Source organism: Netta rufina (assembly GCF_964035555.1).
Source record: "Netta rufina genome assembly, chromosome: 8".
In the NCBI taxonomy this organism is placed as follows: Eukaryota; Metazoa; Chordata; class Aves; order Anseriformes; family Anatidae; genus Netta; species Netta rufina.
In genome coordinates this window covers 16,961,984-16,987,809 of record NC_140131.1, presented here as the reverse complement: position 1 = coordinate 16,987,809, position 25,826 = coordinate 16,961,984, and the positions used below count along the sequence as shown (strand labels likewise).

General features: G+C 40.4%; 2 protein-coding genes across 3 annotated transcripts in view; one reads left to right on the top strand and one right to left on the bottom strand.

Moving 5' to 3' along the window:
- The window catches only part of SWT1 (SWT1 RNA endoribonuclease homolog), a 39,411-nt gene extending 37,827 nt beyond the window's left edge, over positions 1 to 1,584 (bottom strand). For both annotated transcript variants that reach the window (XM_084291279.1, XM_084291280.1), the window contains exons 1-2: positions 1,518 to 1,584; positions 417 to 491 (exon numbers count right to left, since the gene is read on the bottom strand). In XM_084291279.1, the coding sequence (XP_084147405.1) occupies positions 417 to 482 (66 nt within the window). In that variant the 5' untranslated portion in view covers positions 483 to 491; positions 1,518 to 1,584. The remainder of the gene's footprint in view (positions 1 to 416; positions 492 to 1,517) is intronic.
- Positions 1,585 to 1,731: 147 nt separating this feature from the next.
- TRMT1L (tRNA methyltransferase 1L) lies at positions 1,732 to 23,551 on the top strand. The gene is made up of 16 exons (XM_084290911.1): positions 1,732 to 1,966; positions 3,826 to 3,981; positions 4,988 to 5,050; positions 6,959 to 7,072; positions 8,208 to 8,272; positions 8,792 to 8,921; positions 10,788 to 10,911; positions 13,160 to 13,239; positions 14,072 to 14,318; positions 15,891 to 16,103; positions 17,507 to 17,697; positions 19,048 to 19,126; positions 19,917 to 20,083; positions 21,634 to 21,693; positions 22,107 to 22,233; positions 22,337 to 23,551. The coding sequence occupies exons 1-16, from the start codon at positions 1,810 to 1,812 to the stop codon at positions 22,716 to 22,718; spliced, it is 2,355 nt and encodes a 784-aa protein (XP_084147037.1). The 5' UTR covers positions 1,732 to 1,809; the 3' UTR covers positions 22,719 to 23,551.
- The last annotated feature ends 2,275 nt before the right edge of the window (positions 23,552 to 25,826 follow it).

Genomic DNA, 25,826 nt, shown 5'->3' with positions numbered 1-25,826 from the left:
TTAAAATATTGCAAGTGATCATAAAATTTATACATTATATATATACACATACATATATATATATATATATATATACACACACACACACGAGCCGAAACAACGAACAACCCAGGAAAATGGCAGTAGTTTTGGTTACAGATTTCAGCTCTGCATTCCTCACCAGGAAGTTACACTTAAAAAAAACAACTATCAACTTCCGACACCTATTCCACCTGCAGGCTCTAGAGAAAAACATACCAGCTACCTGACTAGCACTTCGCAATTATCTGACAAATTCAATCCTCCTGCTGTTCTTAGTGGTCCTACCTTTCATTTTAAAGTTTGATTCATCCTTCCATAACAAAACTGCTAAATAATTCATACTCTCCCTTGAATGTGGGGATGTGATTTAAAAAAAATAATACAACTATTCCTACTTTGTCATCCTGGTCATCCAAACTATCCTCCTTTCCATTTAATTTCTTCAGTTTCTTTTTAGGCATCTTCAAATCCTAAGGGAAAAAAAAAAAAAAGCATTATGATTATTATTTACTTCAAATTTTTAACCCTTACTGGTATAAATATAATTTAACTTCATTATGAAAAAATACTTTGTTTTCTCTTTCACATACGAGCCACAGCAAACCTGAACAGTGTTGACAATCCATATCTCACTGACAAAACTACCCAGAAAAAAAGGGTGGCCATTCCTTACTCTACTATCTGCTCCAGAGATGTAGATTTTCTTCTAGTAAACACACCAGATGAGCAGAGGCAAACACCCTTTTATAGCCTGTATTAAAACAGTGAACTTTTAAAGCAGTTTAACTCTAACTCTTGCCTTAGACTCCCTTCTTCCCAGGAAGAAAGGTGTTATACGACACAGGGCTCTTTGGATGCTGAGCGACAAAACTATACAGGAAGCAATACCAAATTTGCCATGACTTATTACAGAATTGAAGGACTAGTTTTTGCCAATAATAAGCAAAGAGCACAACCGGATGACAGAGAGGAGCAGTAAGTACTGTCACACCAGGACAATGCCTTGGACGTGACACCAGGTCCAGCCGCCCAAGGCACACAGTTAGCGCTCCCTCAAACCGTGTTTAACCCAGGCTGAGGCTGGGAGCCCCTCCTGCTCCCTGCTGAGCTTGTCCCGATCACTGTTGGCCCAGAACTGGACGCGCTGCCTCTCAGACCGTGCCTCGCCCCAGGCCGACGCGCCCCATGGAGCAGCGCAGCGCGGCGCTCTGGGGGCACCAGCCGCTTACCAAGGAGGCCAGCGGCGGGCGCGGAGGGCCGTGGGGAAGCCTCACCGCCCGCTCCCAGACCCCGCAGCCGGCTTCCCGAGGCACCGGCCAGCCGGCGGAGCGGTGCCGCAGCAGCTGGTGAAGTAACCGCGGCCGGAGCCGCTGCTTAGCCGAGGCCCAGCAAGTCCCGGCAGCGCCTGCCCCGCCCTCGGGGCACGAACCGGGCGGCCTCCCCCCGGCCTCCCCCCGGTCTCCCTCCAGCCCCGCCTTGCCCCGCCTCGCACCCACCGCCGTCGCAGCGGCCAGGCACCGGGCGCCTCAGCCCCTCACCCCGCTCCGGTCCAGAAAGCGACCGCTCCCAGCTCCTCACTCCTCCTCCTCCCCACCCCGTCCTTCCCCGCCGCGCAGAGCCCAGCCCGCGGCCCAGCAGCGCTCTGGGAAGTGTAGGCGGCGCTCGGCGCCTCCCCCCCCGCCCCGCCATCGCCGCGCCCCCCGCCCGCCTCCCTCCGTCCCTCCCTCCCTGCGAGGCGCGGGGCTCTCGGTCCGGCCCCTGCTCGCCTGCCGCACGCGCCCGGAGAAGATGGCAGCGGAGGAGGCTGCGGAGGCCGCGCTGGCTGAGCTGCCCCCCGAGCAGGAGCGGGCCGAGGAGGAGGAGGACGAGGAGGAAGAGGAAGAGGATGAGGACGAGGAGGACGAGGAGCGGAGCCCCGGAGGCGGCGGCGAGGCCGCGGCGCTCAGTAAGGGCCGCGCGGGGGCAGGGCGCGGGCAGCGGCTCCCGGCGGGCGCTGGGTGGGCGGCCGCCATGTGGCGCCGGGGCCGCGGCGTGAGGGGCGATCGCTGCGCAGCGCGGCCGCGGCCCGGTAACAAAGGGCGGTGCTGGGCCGTGCCGGCCGCTGGAGGTGCGAGAAGCGGGCGGCAGGTGCCCGGTCGCTGGCGGTGCGGGCTCTTCTCTTGCCGTAACGTTAGCAGCCGCCTCGCAGCGCCTGCGGCCGCGTGCAAGCCTGTGCCTTCCTACAGTTCTCTTACAAAAAGGTCTCGGTTTTATTCCTGCCGTTAATAAGCTACGTGGAAACCGTCGCCAGGCACCACGTAACTCTTTAATAGATGGGTAGGCAGGACATCAGAGTACGTCTCAGGTGAGTTTTCAACTTTAAAAATAGATCTGTGAGAAATGCAGCGATGCTCTGAGTTGCAGGGCTGCTCTGTTTTTTTTGTTGTGTTTTTTTTTTTAAGGTACTTGGAAGAATTTTGCTCCGCACTTTTAACATTTTTTTACACTATTTTTCTCTAATCTCTGTCTTCAGGCGTTCACTCCATTCCTCTTTTTATTGCTTTGCAATAGGCAAGATTTGGGTCAAACTGCAATGTTTAAAACCAAACAGACCAGACAAAACAAGGGAGCCTTAAGAACTGCTGTAAGACCTGTTCAGGCCTTATCCTGGTTCCAATAGTGTCCAGAAGTAGGTGACTGGGAGCAGAGCAGAGCAACCAGCCGACCACTAATGCATTCTCCAGACACACTTTCAAACACAAAACACCTCGTGGCTCATCAGTTTCTTGAGCCAAAGGTAGCGCTTTGGGATTTAAAAGCCTGTAGTGGATTTCTCTGCAGTATAATGCTTTCTTTGGCACTCACAGTCCTGCAGCAGCCAGTGGCAGGGAGGTCTGCAGCATAGCAGTAGGTTATACAGAAAGCTTCTGCTCTGATTTTCCATCTGCTCTTTCCATTTGGTCCATCCCAGGTTCTGCTGGAGCACTGCTGATGTCTGTGCTCCCCCAGTGTCTCATGACTTTATGGATGTTAGGTACAGGCTGAAAAGTCATAGCCTGTTCTATTGTTTCTCCATGGCTAAGAACCTGTGCTGTTTCTTTCTGTTGTTTCTTGCCACCCTTTTTTGGAACTTTGCTGGTTCTGTGTCCCTTTTGAGCTTGGGGGATATGTGGCAGTACTGTTCAATATGCAAGCTTTCTGCCTTTTTTCCCATAACTTTCTTATGCTGGGTCTTGGAGAGGATTTATACCTGTTCTTTCAATCAAAATTGTTTTAAAACCCTAAGGTTGTAATCCTGATGATGCTCAGCTCAGAGCTCATCCATTCATTCCATTCATATGTGAAATGAAGATTATTTTTCTCCCATGTCCACCAGTTCTCCCTGTTTCATCGCCCACTCAAACTCCTTTTTCTGGATTGTTCAACTAGTCATAAACAGTTCTAAACTTTTGCTTTTAAACTTTATTTATCACTACTATATGATTAAACATATTTGGACTTCCTGCTTGCCTGCCTTGTCTTGTGTTGCATTTTGCCAGAAAATAACATGCAAATATTATTTTATTAACTTCAAACATCTGATAATACAGATGGGTGTGAATGGTTTCTTCTGTGGATTCCAAGGATAAGCAGTAATCATTCTGATGTTCTCAGTAGTGATTATACAATTTCTCTCCTTCACGGTTGTTAGTCACATTTGCTGTTAGAAGCACCAAATAACTGGAAGCAAGTGAACTCAGTTGTATAATTCAAGCATATCAGTGACAATTTTACTGTTGTTCTTTTTGTTGTTGTTGTTTATTTCATTTGCTTAATTTTCTTAAGATGGTGTGATCGACCTTGGAACGGTGCAAAGCAACAACCTGGGTGTGAAAGTTACCGAGTCAGAAGTGGAAACCAAAGAAAAAGGAACTGAGGAAGAAGAATCTGCAAGGGAGTCTGAAAGTAACATTTTGGATGTTTCATCTGATTATCCAAGAGGTGTGCTAACAAACTATAAGAATATTTCGGTTGTGTGCTTGTACAAAGGAGGAAAAAAATAAAAATAGTGGGAAAGAAAGGTAAAGGGAATGTGTGAAATTTCATTCGTAATACATCTGATAGGTATCAATGCTTTTTCCCATGCAGATGCATACTAAAATTTGTGGATGCCACTTAAGAATTTGTGTGCAATACAATACAGAAACTGGGAATTAGGAATTTAACCTTAGCTTTAAAACCAACTGCTATATCTTCATACATCAATCAATTGCTTTATTTGTTTCACATAAAAAAGTCTGAAAGACTAATCTTGTAAGAACATTGTGTGAAGGTTTAAAATCACTTCAGTATCGCTATAAACTGAGATGTTCTGTGTGCTGTAACCTACAAAATTGATCAGGTAAACTAATTCTCTTGTTTTTAGCATATTCTATGCTATTTGCATAGATAAGTTGAAAAATAGGAAGGTAATTTTAAAGGTTCTCAAACACTCTCATAAGGGAAAAAAAAAAAGAAGATAGAATTTAATGTATCCTGCCTGCACAGTGAATAATTGCTAGTTGCAACTGGTCTGTTTCTGACCAATACTAGTTTTGCCAGGTAGTTCATGGGATGATTTTATGATTTTATACCGCTTTGTGTGTGGTTTGCATTCTATAACAACGCCATGCAGTAAAATCAGAAGTAAATGGTATGTGATTTGCTCTCTTCTGCTTGTTTTTTCAAATGAAGATCATGCCGGTTTGAGAATTGTGATGTGTGTCAGCATGAAAACAAGTAGAAATATTTGTATCCTACTAAATAACCATTCTGAGGATAAATTTTGGAAGTTGTACCTTCTACTATAGTTCTGCTTGTAAGCTAAAGGATGCAGACAAGTGTTCCAATTGGTACAATAGGCCTTCCCTAGTAGATTTGAACTGATGGATTGAAAAACAGTAGTAAGCTAGAAGAAAAGAGTTCTTAATGAAGTATGTTTAACTTCTAAATATCTCTTGATTTTTAGAGAAACATATTTCCATTCAAAGACAACTTGCTGAACTAGAGAAACTAGCTGGCCTGAGTGAAGGTGAGTTTACCTTGGCAGTATCCCCGAACACAGATCTTCACGTTACAGGTATTTGCATTCTTCCTTAGTTTTTATTTTTAAAACATGACATCACTTGAATTGATTCATTTGTGGTGCTGAAAGATTAAGGGTTTCATAATAAAAAAAAAAGTGTCATCTCCCTCCTCCTTGTTTATCAAATGTTATATTTCCTTCAGTAAATTTAAGGCTTTAACGATTCCTTTCCATCAACTTTCCTCTGTGTTGTAGCACTTCTGATGTTGGCAGTGTGCATGGAATAGCAAAATATTAATTCTAGCTGTACATCATCAGTTTAGTCTCAGTTATATTTTACATCAAGTGCCACATGAATAGGGAAGCTAATTTTTGTCTTTGCAGTGTTTGAATATCATTTTAAACAGGCATGTCTTCTGTTTTGGTTGTTTCCTTTTTTTCTCTTCATTCAGTGGTATATTGGAGAGTTGCTTAAGAGTGCTAAGTGTTTTTATTACAACTCTTAGTTTTTTTTTCAGATCACAGGTACGTATTTAGTGCTAACAGTGGCAGCCCTTGCGACTGAAACTAGTTTTTATTCACAGAACAAGAAAAACATCAGAGTGTACACAGGTACTGCATCATACAGCTGTTGCACCTTAACCGTCTTTTAGAATATCCACTGACAGAAATAATAGCCTACTTCCATGGCTGTTTAATTTTACTAACGCATATGCCAAGAGTAAAACTACAGAAGTTAGCTTGTTTCCTATTTAATGAGGAGTTGGGTCATAAATAGTTCTTGGGTCTGATATTTATATTTCTTAGCCATTACTGAATTGAATTAGATGCAGATCCACAGTAGTGATTAATAATAAATAAATAAATATTCCCTTGCCTGTTCTCAGTAGTCATTTATTTCTTCTGCTGAGAATGTGATATTCTTTTGCTGTTAATGCATTAATGGACTGACTTGTATCATCACCTCATGTATTTGAGACTCAGTAATGTGTGACAGTAGCAGAGTCTGATCAACATTAAAGAGCAATGATGATTTTTGTGAGCTGTAGGTCACCTTTGCTGGTTTCAGTGGCATGAGATTCTTCACAGACAAGGTAGTCCACTTGTAAAAAGGCCATATCAAAGGAATTTTACTGTCATGTGAGCCTAAGTAATTATTACACATTGCCCACATTGTGTGGCATGTTTCAGTATTCATCCTGTACTATTCAAACACAAGCCTGTCTGCTAAATTCTGCATGAGAGGTTGTTTGATTTTCAGCATTGTAGGACCCATCAGCAGATGTATGCACACTCTGATTCATAATTCTTATGTGTAAATGTACAGCATGTCTCCGAATAGCTAGTTTTTACTCAGGATAGTACTTCAGATGCTTGAATGCTTTTGTTGTCAGATAATGTCATCCTCACTCTTGTGTTTTTGATGTGTGATTTCCAAAAAGAAAGGTTGTTTTTAATATTGAGTGCAGTATTTTTGCACCTTAAAAAGTTACCAGGCACTTGTTTTACCCAAAAGCACATTTGTAGGCTCAGGGGGGGAAGGAAAGAGATTTTTACTCTTAACATCATCAGTTGGATTTTCTTGAAAGTCTCTATAGAGTTCTATAAAATTCTTTCATTCTGCAATGCTCTTAAGAAGTTAGATGGATCAAATGGGTCTAAAACAAAATGTCCAAAAAGTAAAACTAACAGTTGTAGAAGTTTATGATCTTGAAAGCAATAGTGGTTCTGGTCCGTATTCCATAAAGTAGAAAGCAGAGGCAATCCATATATGGTAACATTTTGCACACCTGAAATCGAACATACCTTGCAAAATTCATCTTCGATTCTTCCTTCTTTTTTCTTTTAACAGGCATCTCTTTTGAAATGCATGGTAACTGCAGCTTACATGTTTCTCGTACTTTGTGTTTTTAGATGAAAAGAAACCTTGTCCATTGTGTCCTGAGGAGAAATTCAAAGCTTGCTATGGTCATAAACTCCATCGTCACCTCCAGAATTTGCACTGGAAAATTTCTGTTGAATTTGAAGGTAAAGGAAGTCATATTTCAGTAGTAAATACGAGAAGGAGTAGTGGATGTGTAGGACATTATTCTGCATTTTGTCTTGTTAAGTTCCTGTTGACTTAAGCATGAATTTGATGCATCTTGTTATCAGCTCTCAACTAGAACCATACTTTGAGAAGATGAATTTTGCTTTGGGATGTAAAATGTAAATAGCTCTGTATTTTCTACATGACAAAATAGTCCCAATTGTGCATTTTCTCATTAAAAAAAAAACAAACAAAAAAACAAACAACAGCAATTGCTTGGCATTTCATGATAATAAAACATATATATTTATTTTATGAAAATTACTTTAATAAAAGTTTTTTTTGTCGTATTGTTAATAATCAGAGCAATTTCCACCATTGCTACCACCACACCCTGCCAAAATTTTTGGCTTGTCATTACAAGCCAAGATTACATAGTTTCAGATAACTACTTAAAGTTAAATTTAATATCACTATTTAGTAGCTTTTTCTCCCATACAGCCAAACTCTCTGATCTGTTTATAAAATGCATTAAAATCCCTACTAGAAATTTAAGAAGGAAAAGAGTGAGCAACATCTGTCTTTTTTTTTTTTTTTTCTTTTTAAAGAAATAGAGGTATGGGTTTGCAAGAAATAAAGTAACCAACCAGAATATAGACAACATTAAAGTTAAATTTTAAAATGATCCAACTGAGGTTCTTTTTTTTTGCGTGCATCAGCATGTGTCTTCTCTTTGTTTTTCTTTATACCATGAGACAAGTTTTTACTTCACACAAGTCTGTTGGCCATGTAGCAACACTTGTAAGTGCTTGTATTGTATTTTTGAAAGTTATATACTCTACAGCCTGAATACTCACTGTAGCTCTGTAGGAAGCTAAGAGACTTATCAAAATGAATTGTCTTTGTACGATTTTTGAACACTTCAAAAATTCAGTGTATACTTAGCTGATAAATGTCTCTGTCCATTGGTTGAATGTATCTCACCATTGTCTTATGGCAATATTTGGGAATCTTAGTTGAGACTATGCAATAAAAAAAAACGTAAAACACTCTAAATCAAAGAGTTTCTAGTATAGGACATAAGCAATTCTGTTTGCTTACTGTACTGTGTTGTGACATGCATTTGTTCTTTAGGGTACAGAATGTGCATCTGCCACTTACCTTGTCGTCTAGTAAAGCCAAACCTCGTTGGAGACCAGGTAAAATGCCGAATCAGGGAAATATTTGTTGCCCTACATCATGGGGGAAATGGGTGATTTGGAGGAAATTCTGCAACCTATTCTTAGTCTCAAAGGATGGTGTGCTATCCATTCTGGCAAACGTGCATCAGTTGAGAATATAAATGTGTAGCTTTCAAGTAGTTGAATGCAGTTGTCTGTCCCTCTTATTTTTGTGGGTAGCTGCCTATCATGTAAACAGCAGCTTTGTGCGGAAGAGGTGAAGGGATCACAGTGCCCAGCAATGGGCGCGTCTCAGTCCCTTTCCTGTGTGCTGAGTACATGGAGTATTGGCAGGCAGCTGAATGTTGTGGTGCTGCGACAGGACAGCTGTGCTGCCTCTGTGGGAATGATTGTTTCAGTCCCCATAACTATAGATGCAGGATATTTTGTGTGTTGTAGAGTTACAGATGGATGACTTCTTCATCTCCCCATATTTAGGGATAGTTTTACTTGGACCATATTTGTGTATTCTGAAACTGCGTATGTTTTATTTCACAGACGTTTTCAAAGATGGGAGCCCATTACCATTGCATTATCTGTTCGGCAACTATCGCTCGGAGAACTGACATGATAGGGCATATTAATCGTCACGTGAATAAAGGAGAAACTGAATCAAGGTTTATTACAGGTAGCTTCTCACTACTGTAAAATGTTCAATTCTTTTAGACCGTGTAGTACTTGGGTTAGCTATGATACCCAAGTGAGAAGTGTAAGAAAAATTCCAGAAGAAAATTATTTATGTTTACTAATGAGAAATCTGCCCTTAATCTGTCAGAACTTTTTTTTTTCCTCAAAGATGTAGGAGTGTTGTGATTTTTTCTCTGCATTAACTAGTTACTCTATTCTTACTGATAAATAATATTCACTTCAAAAGCAGTTTAAAGTTGTAAATGCAGGCTTCTGCAAAATAATGGAGGACATGGTATCCATAACACAAAATCTGGCCAGAGAATTTCATGCTTTTCTTTGGCTGTGTTTGTATCAGTCTTCAGTAAATCTCTCTAGAATATGAAAATGCTTTGCTCTTCTTAACCAAACCGCATCAACGTGAATTTACAAAATAAGACGACTTTCTTCCAGTACTGGAGAATCATGATAGAGGTGTCAGTGATTCTTTGGTAAAATTATAATCCTTGTCTGACTCTCTGAAGAATTAGAATTCTGTTTCCAAACTTGGATAAACTAGATTGAAAGTATTTTGAATAACTAGAATATTGAGTGTTTAAAATTAATTTTATTTCCTTTATTTTTGTAAGTCTTCTGTTCTCTGCAGATACCAATTTAAAATTTTCATTATTGATTACCTGGTGTGTAAAAACTCAACAGCTTTTTTTGTAATGGCCCAGACTGTTTACTATTGCAAATTGGTCTGTTTTTTGTTTGTTTTTTTTTTAACCCCTCTCTATCTCTGTATAGATGTGTGGATTTTACTTAGTTCTAGTAAAGATGGGACTGGAAGCTATTGAGAATCATACTTAGTTCTGTTATCTGTCTGCAGTTTAGGGAATAGTAGCTTAGTGTCTGGGAATCGGTTTTCATGTCTAAGAAGCAATAGTTGGACATATTTCCACAGCTTTAACTTTAAGTAGAGTTTGTGATGTGGAATACATTAATCTGTGCATCATTCCCTCCAGAGCAGTTAGTACAGAATGGCTGATTTGTCCTTTTTACGTAAAATGCTTGTGGTTATTTTCCCTCATGGAGAGAGGTGAAAGCTACAGATGACACGTTTAATACTTAGGAGGTACTTGAGCAGAAGTTGAAGGCTGTAAATGTGGAGCAGGTGGTAGAGCAGTTCAGATAATGTACTTAAAAGCACGGAGGGATAGGCGGCCGTGCACAGAAAGATATCTGGTTGAAAGCTAACAAATTTTGCCTGTTTGTTTCTGGGTAAATTTTGCTACTCTTAGACTGGGGGTAAATTTCTCAGGGGAATGACAATGTGCATTTACAGCTGCCAAACCCAGAAAGCTTATTTTGCCACAAACTATTTTATACAAAGTTTAAGTGCTGAAACTGTCCCTATGCTTGTGCTATCTGTACACATTTCATGAAGCTGCTCGGTAACTTACAGAGATTGAATCAAGGAGTTCAATGGTATAAATTCAGCACTTTGTTAATAGGGTTTTAATTACTTTGCAACATACTACATTTGAATGTGCAGAACAAATGTAGTAAGCCTCAGGCTCAGGGGCTTCCCTTCTAAAATCGGAGTGGATACATGTGAGAGCCCAACTGAGAAACAGATCTGGTCTTATTAGAAGGAAACTGTGGTAGAGCTTGAGCCTAGTCAGCCACTCTTAAGACTAGAAGATAAATTGTTACTTCTTTTTTTGCCCCATGTATGAGTTAACTGATCCATGTGTGCCAGCTGGATTACTGCAAAGTTTAGTCCTTTTGCTACCTGGGAGCACGTTTTCAATTTCATGTATCAAATGTGTTATCATTAATTTCAATTCTCACTTTCCTTTCCACACAATTACTTTCCTTTTAGCTCCTGCTCCCAAGTCATCTTACCAAGTGCTGAAGGAGTCAGACACAGATGTGCAGGTTCTTCCCAACTACTCCACACCGCAAAAGACAGATTCCTATTTTAACCCCAAAATGAAACTCAACAGGTGAGAGAACAGGGAGTGGGAGGATACACAAAAGGAATGGTGACTTTGTAGTGAAGAATATTCACACATTTTGAAAAACAAACCCTGTGAACTCTGTTCAGAGGGAAGGAGAAATAGCTTTTTCAGTAACAAGATGGTTCTTGGGATAAGATTCCATTTAGACATGTTCCATTTTATTTGTCTGCCAGGATAACTTTTGTTAATTTTGGAAAGTTCTCCATCAGAAAACTCTTCTTGACAAATAACATGTGAAACCAAAAACACTGCGTGGGAAATACTGTTGTCTCTGAAGCAATTAAGCATGTTTACATAAGTAGTTTATGCAAAAAAACAGGATTTTAAAAGAAGAGCACACTTGAAAACACATTTCCTTGTACACACTTCATATGTTTTTGTGTCTCTGTTATAAATCGCTCAGTCCCAAAATAGGATTATAATCAAAGTTTACAATTTATTAAAAGAATAGAGGTAAGCAAACAGCGCTGGGTGTGTCGGGAGTCTCCACTCCACCTAGACGCACACCAGTTACATGAAGTAGCTGATTTTTATGCTCCTAGGCTAATGCATATTCATTACTACTTCTGAAAAAAAACGGGTTATTATAATTAGCTTCCGGGATCCAATCCCTCCTACTGGAGCATGCGCATCAGTCTCTGGTGGTCCCCTGGGGGTCTCTGGGGGTCTTTCATGCTGAAGGCTCATAGTCTTCCTCTCAGTTTTTTTTTCTTGTCCTTCCCTTTTGTACTCCTTGGCAGCATGTCAAAAGCTTACACAGCGTCCCCTGCAAGTTTTATCTTCTAGCCGTCCTTCAGCTTCTTTCTTTCTTCTCCTTAATCTCCTGGCCAGATATCAGGGGCTTGCACAGTGTCCCATTCAGAAGCCATAACAGTTACTAGTTGTTAGCAGTTGTTCTGAAACCCCCAGACATCAGAGACTTCAAAGAAAGAACATACAAATACAAATAGCTCTCTATTGACACTTCACGAGTTGTTAAAACATTCCTCACAGGCCATTCACAGGGACACTCCAGTCACATCTATAGCAGTGCTAAATGAACCACAAAGAAGGCAAAAAGGTTGTAACTGTTAGGAATGAGTTTGGAATAACAAAAGCAAATAGGCTCATGGATTTTAGGAATATTTCTGAAGATTTGATAATTTGACTATAATGAGGGGGAGACTGGGACACTGGGAGGAAAGGGAAGAAACCACATCTGTGGAAGAATTCAATTGCCAGTGCAGGACCCAGAGACAGAACTGCTCTCTATTGACATGAATTGTTAAAATATTCCTTTGCAAGGTACAAGAACTATATACATTAACCATTCTGTTTTTCTTAGACTTGTGGTTATACAAGGGTATGTAAAACAGAAGGTCGCATTCATCATACCATGCGGCCCTAGCACTGTTCCATACTGACACAAATCAGATGAACATGTATCACATCTCCATGAGATACAGTGGTTGGTGACTGCTCTCTCTCCTTTAACTGAACAGCAGCATACCTATAATTTACAGCTTTCATGTTGCAAGCATTGTTTATATCTGCTTTCCTCTCTGGGGTGCCAAATTCTCAAAAGTTCTTTCTCGTATTTGCATTAAAAAAGATAAAGGAAGGACAGGGTTGGTTTTTTTGTTTTTGTTTTTTTAAGGAGACTCATAAATATTTCTATACCACAACTAAAATGTGCAAGCATTAACACCAAAGCATAGCAGTAGGCTTCAGCCTGTGCAGACCCGTCATGTTTTCAGTGCTGTAAATATTTCAGCTTCCAGGTTTAAAGTTAGCTCAGATACATCTGTCAAAACTTGCCTCTGAAGAATGCCATTGCAACTAAGTTTGTGATTATGCCTATGTGAACAATGCCTGTTCCTTGAAACAGTGGAATTTTTTGTTTTGCACTTGTTTCTGATTTCCTTTCAAACCCAGAGCTGTTAATAGGGTAACATCTGATTGTGCTGGGAATGGAAGAGAAACACTACTTACTTATAAATGCTTACCACTTTTCCTAGTGCTAGAGTAACTGTAAGATGATTCAGGATCCTACTTTATGAATATTCTGATGTGTTGAGTCACTAAATTAAGTATGAAACACTGTCATATCAATTGAAAAGGTTAAAAGTAAACAATTATTTTATTTAAAAAGTGATCTAGCTTAGAAGTTCTAGGAGGTTGTTCAAGGGGAACAAATAACCAAGAGGAAGAAAAAAATATTTTCTTATCTTACTGTGGCTTTTTTTTCCCCTAGGCAATTGATATTCTGTGCACTAGCTGTTTTAGCTGAAGAGCGTAAACCAATAGAATGTTTGGATGCATTTGGTGCCACTGGTAAAGTCAATTTCTTTAGCTATTATCCAATACTATGAGACTGCAGAAATCTGTAGTAACTGATACTGTTGTGTTCCTCAGACTGTGTTTGACTATGCAGTTTTCCTCCTTAGGCTTCTAATCATTGGCTTCCATACAAAAAACACAGCCTTCAAGAGTCCTTCAAAAACTTCGTAAATAATAAATCAAAGTTGAGTAATCTGCTTAAAAATGAGTTGCCTTAAAATGTCCTTGAAATACCACCTTACTAAATGTGTGACCAGGGTCCCAAACCTTATGTGACTTTGTAAAATCAACCTCTGGTTAAAAAATGGAAACGAATCCAAGCATTTTCTACATATTCATCTGTAATTGATTTCAAAAAAAAAAAATCTAAAGAAATCTGACCTCTGCTGCCTTATTATCAGTCTGCTATTGTAAAGCCAGGGTAATTGTTGAGAACAGCGGTAACTGCTTAGCATTTTTCATAAAAGTTCTTGGTAATGAATTTATCACTGTTCTGAGCCAGGCCAGAATTGCAGCCTGTACTGCACTTCTTTGTAGTTACAGAGTTTACTATGAAAGTCAGCAATAAAGTTTGGAGATGGCCTAAGCGTCTTCAAGAAGGTGACAAATTGACTACTGCACTTAAAACTTACTCTTGTTACTATTACAGCACTATGTGCGGATGAAGAAGGTCACCAACACAGTTTTTTATGGAACACACCAAAACTTGCACCACATTTCCATATTATAAGCATTTTAAAGGATGGATTTTTTTCTCACTGATTTCAGTGAACCGGAAAAGAACTCACTGTTTTGTCGCGGAGTTACAATTCTTATCTTTCCCTAGGTATAATGGGATTACAATGGGCAAAGCATCTCAGAAGTTCCGTGAAAGTTACAATTAATGATTGTAATGAAAATTCTGTGACAATGATTCAGGAAAACTGCCATTTAAACAAAATGAAGGTGAAACTGAACACTAAGGAAGAAAACAATGACGAAGCTTTGGGAGGTGGAGAACAAAATACTGACACCATTGAGGTGACAAAAATGGATGCCAATGTTATAATGCATATGAGATCATTTGATTTTATGTAAGTGTTAAAAGTTTATCTTAATAAGCTTTCTGTTTTGCTAATAACACCCCATATCCCACCCCAGGCCCCACTGTATGATAGGGAAGTTGGAATGAAAGAAGTAACCAACAGTCAGCTGATAATTCAAAAGTAATTGTATTGTCCTGGGACAGGTGTGGAAATGGAACATTAAATGTTTTAGAGATTACCGGGAAAATATTGTCAAAGCCTTCAACATCCAAAAGGAATATAAATATGCATGAAAATTTTAAGCCAAAGTATTTTTCATAAAACTTCATTGCCTGTTTGATAAAGAGAAATGTTAAATTTGTCCTTGAGGTTTTTAATTAGTTAAAAAATGTTTCATTTGCATGATGTTGTATAGGACTGCATGTTTGTTGCATCACTTGTTTTAGTCCATTCTGCAGTGTGTACATCTTCAATTGAAGTCTACTTCTTTCAAGTTGGACTTACAGATGGATAAATTCAAAACCCATACAGACATCAGAATAAATTATTGGATTTCTTTTGGTATTGATTAACATCCAGTTTGTAGCTAATAAAGCAGCATTGTCGTGGTTTAACCCGGCCGGCAGCTAAACACCACACAGCCGTTTGCTCACCCTCCCCCCTCCCTCTCTGGGATGGGGGAGAGAAATGGAAAGTGAAGCCCGTGAGTTGAGATAAAGACAGTTTGATAAGACAGGAAAATAATAATAATAATAATAATAATAATAATAATAATAATAATAATAATAATAATAATACAATGATGATAATAGTACTACTACTACTAATGTGTACAAACAAGTGATGCACAATGCAATTGCTCACCACCCGCTGACCGATGCCCAGCCTAACCCCGAGCAGTCCAGCCCCCCACCCCCGGCTAGCCACCCCTATATATTGTTTAGCATGACGTCAGATGGTATGGAATACCCCTTTGGCTAGTTTGGGTCCTGGGTCTGTCCCCTCCCAGCTCTTGCTGCACCCCCAGCCTGCCCGTTGGCAGGACAGAGCAAGAAGCTGAGATGTCCTTGGCTTAGTATAAGCACTGCTTTGCAGCAATTAAAACATCGGGGTGTTATCAGCACTCTTCTCATCCTAAGCCAAAACATAGCATTCTACCAGCTACTAGGAAGAAAATTAACTCTGTTCTAACTGAAACCAGGACAAGCATGCATTCAGAGTGAAAATCACGCAATTCAGTACATAAACTGGAATGCATATGCTTGAAAAGCAAACTTGTTTTTAGAAGTTTCCTTTTCTTTTAAGGACAAGGATAAGCATCAGGCCAATGTTCTTGTAACATGAACTAGTCAGGGGGACCAAATGCCAAAAAAAAACCACCAACTTTCAGTTTTTGTGGTGATGTGTATTTTCCAGTACAGTTCTGCCTTGGTTCTTGCAGCTTGACATTTAATCCTCTGGTATTCCAGACTAATTCATGAGAGATGTGCTGTCAGTTTTAATCCTGCTTTCTCACCTTGTTTTAAACTGGAACATAGATCCTTAAAGTTTTTATTATTTTTACGAAGGTTAGACTGTTGAGCATCTGTAGATGCAGAGCGAGACTTGTTTTCATTTCAGACATTTGGACCCATTCGGAACTTCTGTGAATTACCTGGATTCTGCCTTTAGAAATGTGAGAAATCTTGGAATCGTGTCCCTGACATCCACAGACATCAGTTCTCTGTATGCAAAGGCTCAGCACGTTGCCCTGCGTCATTATGGATGTAACATTGTCCGAACAGAGTACTACAGGGAGCTGGCGGCCAGAATAGTAATTGCTGCTGTGGCAAGGTTCTGTTAAAACAAATCGGCTCAAATTCTGGGAGAAAATTGTTTTTGATACAAAACTTCAGAGTGCTGCTGTAGGTTGTGCATGTTGAGTTTCCAGAATTCTTTAATCCTAAAAAAGCAGACTTTTCAATATGAAAGTTAGGTTTCATATATTATGTGTGCTGCTATGGGACAATGTAAATCTTAAACTAAAAGACCAGGGAAGGTGAAAATGCATAAATGGGGTAGGTGGTTGGGATGGTGGCAGATTGTTGTTGTTGTTATTCTGTTTTTTTGTTTGTTCGATTTGGTTTTGACTTTTTGGGGGAGGGGTGGGAAGATGGTAATCTAAAAAGTAATAGCCAGACTTGCACATCTGCAAGTTCTTTTGTTCTTTTTTCAACTTTGTGGTCATTTCAGTGCTGCATAGGACTTTGCAAATGTTAATTAAATTACTTGAGTGGTTTCTAGCTAAGCATTACAGTTATACTTGCCTTAATGAAAACGGGAGTTAACGGAAACTGGTGTTCACTTCAGGTCCTCGTGCTTGAGATTAAAATGATGCATCTAATTATTAACTTGTGAAATAAGTCTTCTGCATACAGACATCCTTACAAACTTCAGTCTGATAAATAAATGAAGATAGTAAAACTAGTTCTTAATTGAGGAAGAAAAGATAAAAGCAAGAGCATTGGACAACTGCTTGGGAAGTTGAGGAGAAAATAAAGTGTGCAGAGGTCATAAGCATGCTAGAGCTAAAATACCCACCTGAATTCTTTTAGATTTTTCTTCTTTATATCTTTGCGTGTGTTAGGTTGTCCCTTGGGGAATATTTTTAGACACATATTCTGTATCTAATTAAATGTGACCTTCCTATGAAACTATGTGATGAACTGAGATTTTGGCAACGGGGATGAACTTCTTGGCTGTTGAAGTGAAGTTGTAACTGTGCTCTGGGTTACATGCTCCAACTTCCCTAAAAGTTTCTTCTTCCTTCTCAGTGCTTACCTACCCAGGAACTACTCACTTACCTTCCCACAGCCTTTATTCAGTTAACAGTTGATGATTTAACATCATGTGCGTCCCTCTAAAACTCTACTTTCTCAGATTTTCATTTAGCTTGTTAATATTTTTGTTGCAACACCCCGTCATTAAGCAGGTATTTATATAGAAAGATGATGCAGAGGACAGACTGCTGTTTCTAAGTGTGATAAAAAGTTAACCATGACTTCCATAGCCTTACAGGGAGTAGAGAACACTGCACATTTAAGAAATAACTCTCCATATCACTTTCTGAGATCTTCAGTATCACTTTCTAGAAAGTGGATGAGGTCAAGAATCTTTGAACAGGTTTAGGTGTCTGTGGAAACGTTAGTCTGCTGAATTCAGTACAATGTGTGTTTGTGTTTGTTCTTCCTTCGCAGAGCTGCAGCTCGCTGTAACAAAGGCATTGAAGTTTTACTTGCGGTAGCTCTAGAGCACTTTGTTCTAGTAGTGGTCAGAGTTTTAAGGGGACCATCTCCAGCGGATGATTCAGCAAAGAAAGTAAGATACCTAATCCACTGCCAGTGGTGTGAAGAGAGAATCTTTCAGAAAGAGGGTAATATGGTAGAAGGTAAATAGATCTTCCACTGATATTCTAGAAGGTCTGATTCCTGTATGTTTGGGTGTTTGTTTTTTTTTTTTTCTTGTTTAGGCCTTGTTTATATTTACATGCTTTTGGTAAAGTGGTATTCTGTAGTATTTCTTTTTAATATAATGAGTATTGCATGAAGTGGAAAAACTATTTCCAATGCAAAATAACTGTTTTATGGTACCACGTTAGATCCTTTGTGTGCATGGATTTTGCCATAAATGTACTGGATTTGTTTGTAGACGGGATGTTCTCCAGCTAGCTTTAGCTGCTGAAGGGTGCTGTTAGGCACCTATTAGGGCCCTTGGATCTGTCCTTTCAGTGAACGGCATGAAGAGTGGGACACCTGTGGCTACTGTGCTGTTCCTCCATACAGGGGCAGTTTGATGAATTTAGGTGTCAGATTGCTTTTCTATAATATCACATTCCCCTCAGGTGAGGGTCTGTTCTGCTTGACCTTGGGCAGTATCAGTAAACGCCTGATAGAGATAATCCCTGTGGGTGTGGTAGGCAAGGTACGCAGCATTCCTGTGATTTATCTAATGCTTGGTAATAAATCAAGGCAGCCTCCAGGTTAAAAGCCAGCTGTTCGTGTGCAGTCTCTATACACAAGTTAGAGGTAGGAGTCAAAAATGAAGCTAAGGAGTAGCTCCTAGCCAGATGGTAGTTTGAATAAATAGAAAAGGAAAAACCTTGGCTTCAACGTTGCGGGTTCTTGGATACCAACTACTCAGCTGATGGTGTCTGAACAAAGTCAGGTGCAACAGTGTGCGATGTTCTTATTAAAAAGATTTGGTCCTGCTTTAAGAACAGAAATGAGTAACTGATAAGAACAGTGTTATGGTAGAGATCTTAATTAGTAAATGAATTGTTTACTTAATGCCTTACCTGCAAGCAGGCTGATTTATGGCTTAGAAACCTTGTAGGTGGCTGTATTTTGTATGTGTAACTGACAGATGGTTGCATTTTTTTGTTGTTGTTGATATTATCCTTGACAGCTGCTTATATAATCATGGGAAAGAAAGCTAGTAATTTCCACATTATTTGAAATGTGCCAAAACATATAGCACGCTAGGTGGCTTCGTGGTGTTTTTTTTCCTTTAGTGTCATTTCAACAGTAATCAGAGATCAAGCCATGAAGCACTCAATTTTCACAAGTACTGCAGCACTGCTTCTCTGAATTGAGAGTTTTGTTGCACTTCTGCACTTGTTTACCCTTTCAAATACATCCATTTAAATAAACTAGTACTTCATATCTGTATCATCTCTCTTCAGCAAAGTGAGCATTGCTGGTTATTTCAAAACAGCTTAAATTCTGTTTTTCTGTTGTAGAAAACCCTTATCAGCAGCTGCCTTGTGATTGTCACGGCAGTATGCCTGGGAAGACAGCAGTAGTTCTTGGTCCCCTCTGGTAAGTACAGAACACAGAGGAATCGGGGAGTAATTGAGGCTGGGAGGACATCTGGAGGTCACATTCAGTCACATAATAGAAATGCAAGTCTGTTGGATATTTTAGCATTACTAAAGAAAGCGTAGCCATCAGGAGTCATTCAAGAAAGAGGTAATGGATAGTAGTTCCTGAATTTAGTATAGGTTGTTCAATTGTTGGTTATGTTCATAGAGTTCAAACGGGTTAATATGTAACAAATTGACATTAAATTTCACATTTACTATGATTGTTTTAATACATCCTGCACAGGAGAACCTGGCTCTGTGTTCTTCTAGTTGCCAAATGTCAAGCAGCTCTATTACTTGGTACTTGCAGAGAATGTATGTAGTAAATCCTTACACGTGCTGACAGTAGCAAATAATACACTACTTGATAATTAATACTTACTCTTATTTCTCACAAGAGAAAATGTTAAATCCTTCACTAAGTTTTTTAATGGTTTCAAAGCAAATTAAAAATAGTTGACACTTGACAGTACCTTCCTTCCAGACAAAAAACAGGGTTAGATGTCTTTCTCAACTTAGTTGGGCAAGTCAGTGGTAGAAATAAAATTCCTGAGACGGTTTTTAATGTGAGATCAATGCTATTGTCCTTGGAAACAAAGCAATGCTGTATTGCTGCAGCAAGAACACAGTCAGGTGCAGTGCATTGGTGTAATGTCACTGCTAAACAATTTGGGTGAGAGATTTTTTTAAGAAAACTTTGCTTTCATTAATAGGTCTAAACTTCTCGCTTGTCTTGTGTTTCTTAGGTCAGGAGCCCTTTTTAATACTGGATTCCTCAGAAGAATGCTGTTTGAGGCGGTCCAGTATGGCTTAGATGAAACTCAGCCGCTTTTGAAGACGTTAGTTTGTGAAGCTGAGTGTACAACTTTAAAGAATTTTTCTACCCATGGTCCTTATGATGAGAACAAACAAGGTAAGAAAACCAGCAGTCATTTTGAAAGAAGTCTGACTTGGTGGTGATTTTAGAGAATGCTCTCTGATAACTTAATGCTAACAGCAGTGTGAGCATTAGTTATGTACACGTTAGGTCAAGAAAATATTTGTTGCTTTGAATCCAGTGCAGGACTTATCTGTGCTGTAAAAAGACCATGGTCTGTCAGAGCCAGAGTGCTGGATTTAAACATCTTCAGTCAGTACAGCAGATTGTGAAACAAGTGAATATTACGCAGGCAGACTGTGAAATCCAGCACATTCCCCAGGAGCTGGAAACAGCATGTGTCTGTTCTCTGGTGTACTCTGCTGCAGACCTGGGAGCCCGTGCCATTAGGAAGAGAACTCAGCTGTCCTGCTCTGCATTCTCTGCAGGAATTGCAAATCATTGCACAAGAAGAAATAGTCTTCCATAGGGGAATGCTGTTTTACCATAAAATTAAATTGCTTTGACTATCCCAATGCTGATTGCTCAATCAGATAATGACAGGATAAGGGGGAATGGTTTTGAAATAAAAGAGGGGAGATTTAGGTTAGAGGTTAGGAGGAAATTCTTCCACTCAGAGGGCGGTGACGCAGTGGAACAGGTTGCTGTGGTGGTTTTACCTTGCTAGGCTGCAGAACTCCACCACAACTGCTATCTCACTCCCCCTTCTCAGAAGAGGGAGGGAAGAAGAAAAGGAAAGAAACAACTCACAGGTTGAGTTAAGGATAATTTAATTAAAGGAAAAATAATTATTAAGGGAAAATTATTATTAATTAAATAATTTAACTAAAGGGAAAAACCAAAAACAAGCGAAGGCTATGTGGAAGCACAGAGGAAAGAAATTACTGTATTTCCCACCAATGAGCGATTCTTGAACATGTCCTTGAAGCAGGGCCTCAACGCACGTAGCCATTGTTCGGGAGGACAGATGTTTTCACGAGAGCCCATCTCTCCCCTCTTCTTGTTTCCACCTTTTATTGCTGAGTGTGACATCATATGGTATGGAGTATCCCTTTGGTTGGTTTAGGTCAGCTGCCCTGGTGATGTTCCTTCCTCACCTCTTGCCCACCCCCAGCCTGCTGGCTCTGGGTGGGATTAGAGAGTCCTGATGCTGTGCCAGCACTGCTCAGCAGCAGACACAACACTGGTGTGATACCACTGCTGTTCTAGCTACAAGTGCAGAGCACAGCACTGTATGGGCTGCTGTTAACTCCATCATAGCCATACCCTTTGCCCAGAGAAGCTGTGGATGCCCCATCCCTGGAGGTGTTCAGGACCAGGCTGGATAGGGCTTTGGGCAAGCTGGTCTGGTGGGAGGTGTTCCTGCCTATGGCAGGGGGGTTAGAACTTTGAGGTCCATTCCAACCCAAACCATTCTATGATTCTATGATCCCCTCTAAATTCAGTTACTGAGCTGGTAGGTAAGTTACTCGTGCGTGTGCTTCTTTAGGCTGCAATGTGGTGGACATTCTTTCTGTTTACGTAAGGTATTTTGCCATCATACTGTTTTACAATAGACTTAACTTTGATCTTTAATTGTATTCCAGAAGAGTGTGGCGTATATATTAAAACACCAGATACTTCAGCAGAATCCTGCGTGTTACATGGTAAGTGGATCATTTGGTGCAACTCCAGCAGCTTCAAATTAAAGTGCAGTTTAAGTGATGGCTAAACCAACCTAGTGTTCACATACAATTTTTCTATATTCAATGATACTTAAGCAAAAGTTATTTTCCCACTGAATACTGATTTTACTTTTTCCAGAATTGTATTTTCTGGTACAAGCAAAATGCTAAATACTGAATTATGCATACCTGGCCTCACTTGTTATTACTGAAAATGGTGTGTAATTAAATTCTGGCTAGATTTTAACTCTGCAAAATGTTATCTCGTATAAGCATGCATAAATGTGTGCAGTTGCTGTGTGGCTTTTTTGTACTTACTGTCTTTGGCTTCACTGGCATTTTTTATGGACTTTACTGAATATTCAACAATTTCACTGGCATTTTCTGTGGTCCAGGAAAAAGAAAAAATAATGAAGTGGTGCGAAATGCAGCCAAGCGACAAAAATCTGACAACAGTGCTGAGCACCCTGCATTCTACTACAATATCCACAGACACAGTATTAAAGGAATGAACATGCCAAAGTAAGGCTTTAAGTTCCACTCTTACATTACTGTGAGAACTAATATGTAACTTGTATTGAATCAGCCTTACTGGTGCTAACTCCTTTTTAAATGGCTTTTTCAGGTTAAATAAGTTCTTAAACTATCTCTCTGAAGCTGGATACAGAGTCAGTAGGACCCACTTTGATCCTATGGGAGTTCGCACAAATGCGCCTTTGGCGCAATTTAAGACTATTCTTGCGAAGTACAGCACTCCCACATACACCGGGGGGCAGGCAGAAGGCCCTCTCCATCTCACTGAAGATGTCCACATGGGAGACCAGGTTCCAGCTGCTGCAGATACCAAATCTGAAGACGCTGAATTTCTGGAAGATAATAAATCTGGAGACGCTGAATTTCTGGAAGATAATAAATCTGGAGATGCTGAATTTCTGGAAGATAATAAATCTGGAGACACTGCCACCATGTTCACAAACGACTGCCCTATTCACTGTGCAGCTGATTAATGCAAATCGTCTTGGTCAGGACTTGGCAACTACACCCTGTTTGAGTACGCCCATACTTCTTACAGAAAGAACTGCATTTTGACAGTTTGAAGCACCTGCTATTTTCATTTGAGAAGACAGTTTAGAATTATGTAGCAGAATTTAGCACTGAACACAGTGTGTGTGGTCAAGGTACTCTTACTGTGGGAAAGCCTCTAGACGGCTCTTTCATGCTCACATCCACTTCTACACCAAGGCATTGTGGTTACCCCCAAGTCTTTGGACAGCCTTATTCAAACTGCTAGAACAGAATCCAGAAGAGCAGATGGGGCTGAAAGTCTTAAGTGTTTCTGAACATAAGCTTGGTATGAAACAGACTACCATTCCTAAACCCTGACCTATTAAAAATCAGAGTGAGGTCACGTTAAAATGGTAAAATAGTACAGAATGAAATGTGATGTGAACTGAAGCAAGCAAGAAATTGCTAACTCAGTGCCCTTCTAGCTCCACATTGCTCGTGTAATTCGGCCTTCAGTTCCAACTTTGTAGTTCTACCTACAGGCAAGATCCTAACACAAGTGAGAACAGAAAGGAATGGTTACAAAACTGTTACATAAACTTCAGTTCTTAACCAAACTTCAGTGATTTGTGTTTAGTCACACTAGGTAATTGTCAGAGATTAAATTTGAAATTTGGTTGTATACCATGAGAAGGAACAGTGACCAGACACAAGTCAAAATTCTGGAAAAATATGTTCATAATACAATCTTTGCTGTTAAAAGATCTCTTCAGTGAATGAGCAAAGATGCAGTGTGTTGGTAGTCATTTCTGATTTCCTTAAATATATGGCAGCATTCCAGCCAAATAAGCTTGACTTTGTCCTTTTTTCCCCCCCCAAAAAAACACTTTTTTTTTCAGATACCTGCGTATGTTTCACTTGACTATCGCATTTGAAGTAGTAATTCCAGTTTTTCACAGGATTAGTGTGCAGCCTAGCACAGTGCCAGGTTCTCTGAAGAGATGGTGGTAAGGGATTATTCTTATTTTCCCATCTTGGAAGCTTTCATTAAGAGCATTAATTGTCTCTCATTGACAACTGAGTGCTGAATAAGAGTATTATGACAGATACAATCCTGATAGCGCAAAACTTAATAAGCTCCTCTCAGTCCAGAATTGTTACTGCCTGTTATAACCATCTTAAATTCATGACTGCTTCTCTAAGAGTTATTTTCATTTATTGCCTTCAAAAATGTAGTGCTTTTCGAAGGATAACTTGAGATCAGCTTGGAAAGAGTCTGAAGTAAAAGAATAGTTTCAGTGTTCCCCAGTTGTTCTGAACTAAGTATATTTTTTAAGTGGAGAGGATGGTTATAAGGTTTCATTTGCAGGTGATGCACTGCTCCCTTTAGTATTAGCGTGAGATGTAATCAGTCACAAGATCACTTAACAGGAGCAGAGGAGCGTGCTCTAATTACAGTGAAGTAGGCTAACAAGAAAATGTAACTCGTGCCTTTGCAGGGAGTTGTTTTTGATTATTTTTTGGCTTCTCTTAAGTAACAAGGTATTGCACATCTGTCCTCTTCAAAGCACTTATTCCTATATTCTTAGATGGACATCAGTAGTGACAGAGAAAGCAAACTTCCAGCTCATCTATGCAATTCAGGCTTTTTCTTCTTGCCAAATGGGTAGAAGCATCCATAACCTGGCCCCTAGAGTGCCACCTGTTCCAGGAGCCTAGCAGCAAGGAGTTTGTGACTCAGGCCTGGTGGCCTTCCCTTTCTGTTCACTGTTCATGGTGCTAGACCTGCCACGTTGCGTATTGATCAGCTAGGATCGCTCTGACAATAATCACTAGTGTTTACTCAGGGTTGTTGGCTGGGGGCTTCCTGTTGTTTCTTGTCTCCACTAGAAGGCATGGCCAACTCGGTGTCCTCCTGCTGCAGGGAATTGGCTCTGGGGAAGCTCCCCAGCCTGCTCAGCTGCACCTGAAACCACCACCAGCAGTGCTGGAGGGTCAGGGGCTCTGCTCCCCCCAGCAGGACCCAGAGCTGTTCTGGTGAGCCTGGGCTATCCACGGTGCCAGAGAAGCCTGTGCAGAGCCTAAGTGAAGAGCTGGTGGCAGGCTTGCTGCTGCCCTTCATGTTCTTATAGCCACCAGGTGTTATGTCAGGAGCACTGTGCCAGCTGCCTGCACCACCAGCACACCACAAATCCTTGTCAAGGGCTTGAGGTAAGCTCAGGAGTGATTTGACTGTTGAAACCTTTAAGGTACTGAAGTCAGTATTAGGTCTTACCTACCAAACACACACCAAAGGATGATGGAAAACAAAGTTCCTATAGGATGCGGTTAGTTACAGTAGCACTTGGAATACCTTTTAGATGGACACATGCCTCAGCTACCCCCTGAGGGCAACTGCACAGGTATAATACAGCTCCTGCTGCCTTTCCTGGCATGCTGGGGGTGGTGCAGGCACACAGTATGAAGGACAGAAGCAAGACCTGGGTTGCAGAGCTGTGGAGGAAGTGGGGCACTGGCCCCTGGTACGAACCTCCCTCAGGGTAATACGAACCTGAGCAAACTTCCACTCTCAAGCATGTCTGACACACAGAGCCAGTGGCAGATACAGCTGGCACACCTTGCACTTGGCTGTGAGGCTTGACAGGGCTGCAGCAGAAACTATATCCAATAATCTTTACCTCTCAGCTGGTAATGGACTCTACCAAAAAAAAAAAAAAGAGAGCATTACTTTCCCCATTCTCTAGCCCCTGAAAAAGCAAGGTCTTCAACATCATTTCATTTGATGACTCTTCAACATTCCTCTAATCTTTCAAGTTCAAGGGAAACCAGTGGTCTGCAAAAATAAATACATGTGTAGGGAACTAAAATTCAGCTGTTTGTAATGAGCTTTAGAAAGCTCAGTATCATTAAAGTCCCATCATTCACAACATGCTGTATTAATCTTCAGTATTCTGGAAGAGTAAAGGTGATTCCTCAGTTACCTTTGTGTTGCATCACACATTCAGGGCTGCTACTGTATTATCTCAAGCATAGGCTTTTTTGCTGAAAATGTTCTCAGAAACTGGTTTGATGTTCATCCAAACTATGAAGAAATACATGTTTGAAATGCA

Bases quoted from the DNA above. Each gene is read 5' to 3' on its own strand.
- TRMT1L (XM_084290911.1), top strand. From the start codon at position 1,810: ATGGCAGCGGAGGAGGCTGCGGAGGCCGCGCTGGCTGAGCTGCCCCCC. The intron at 16,104-17,506 runs GTTCTGTTAAAA...CTTCCTTCGCAG, and splicing joins GTAATTGCTGCTGTGGCAAG to AGCTGCAGCTCGCTGTAACA. The intron at 17,698-19,047 runs GTAAATAGATCT...TTTCTGTTGTAG, and splicing joins AGAGGGTAATATGGTAGAAG to AAAACCCTTATCAGCAGCTG.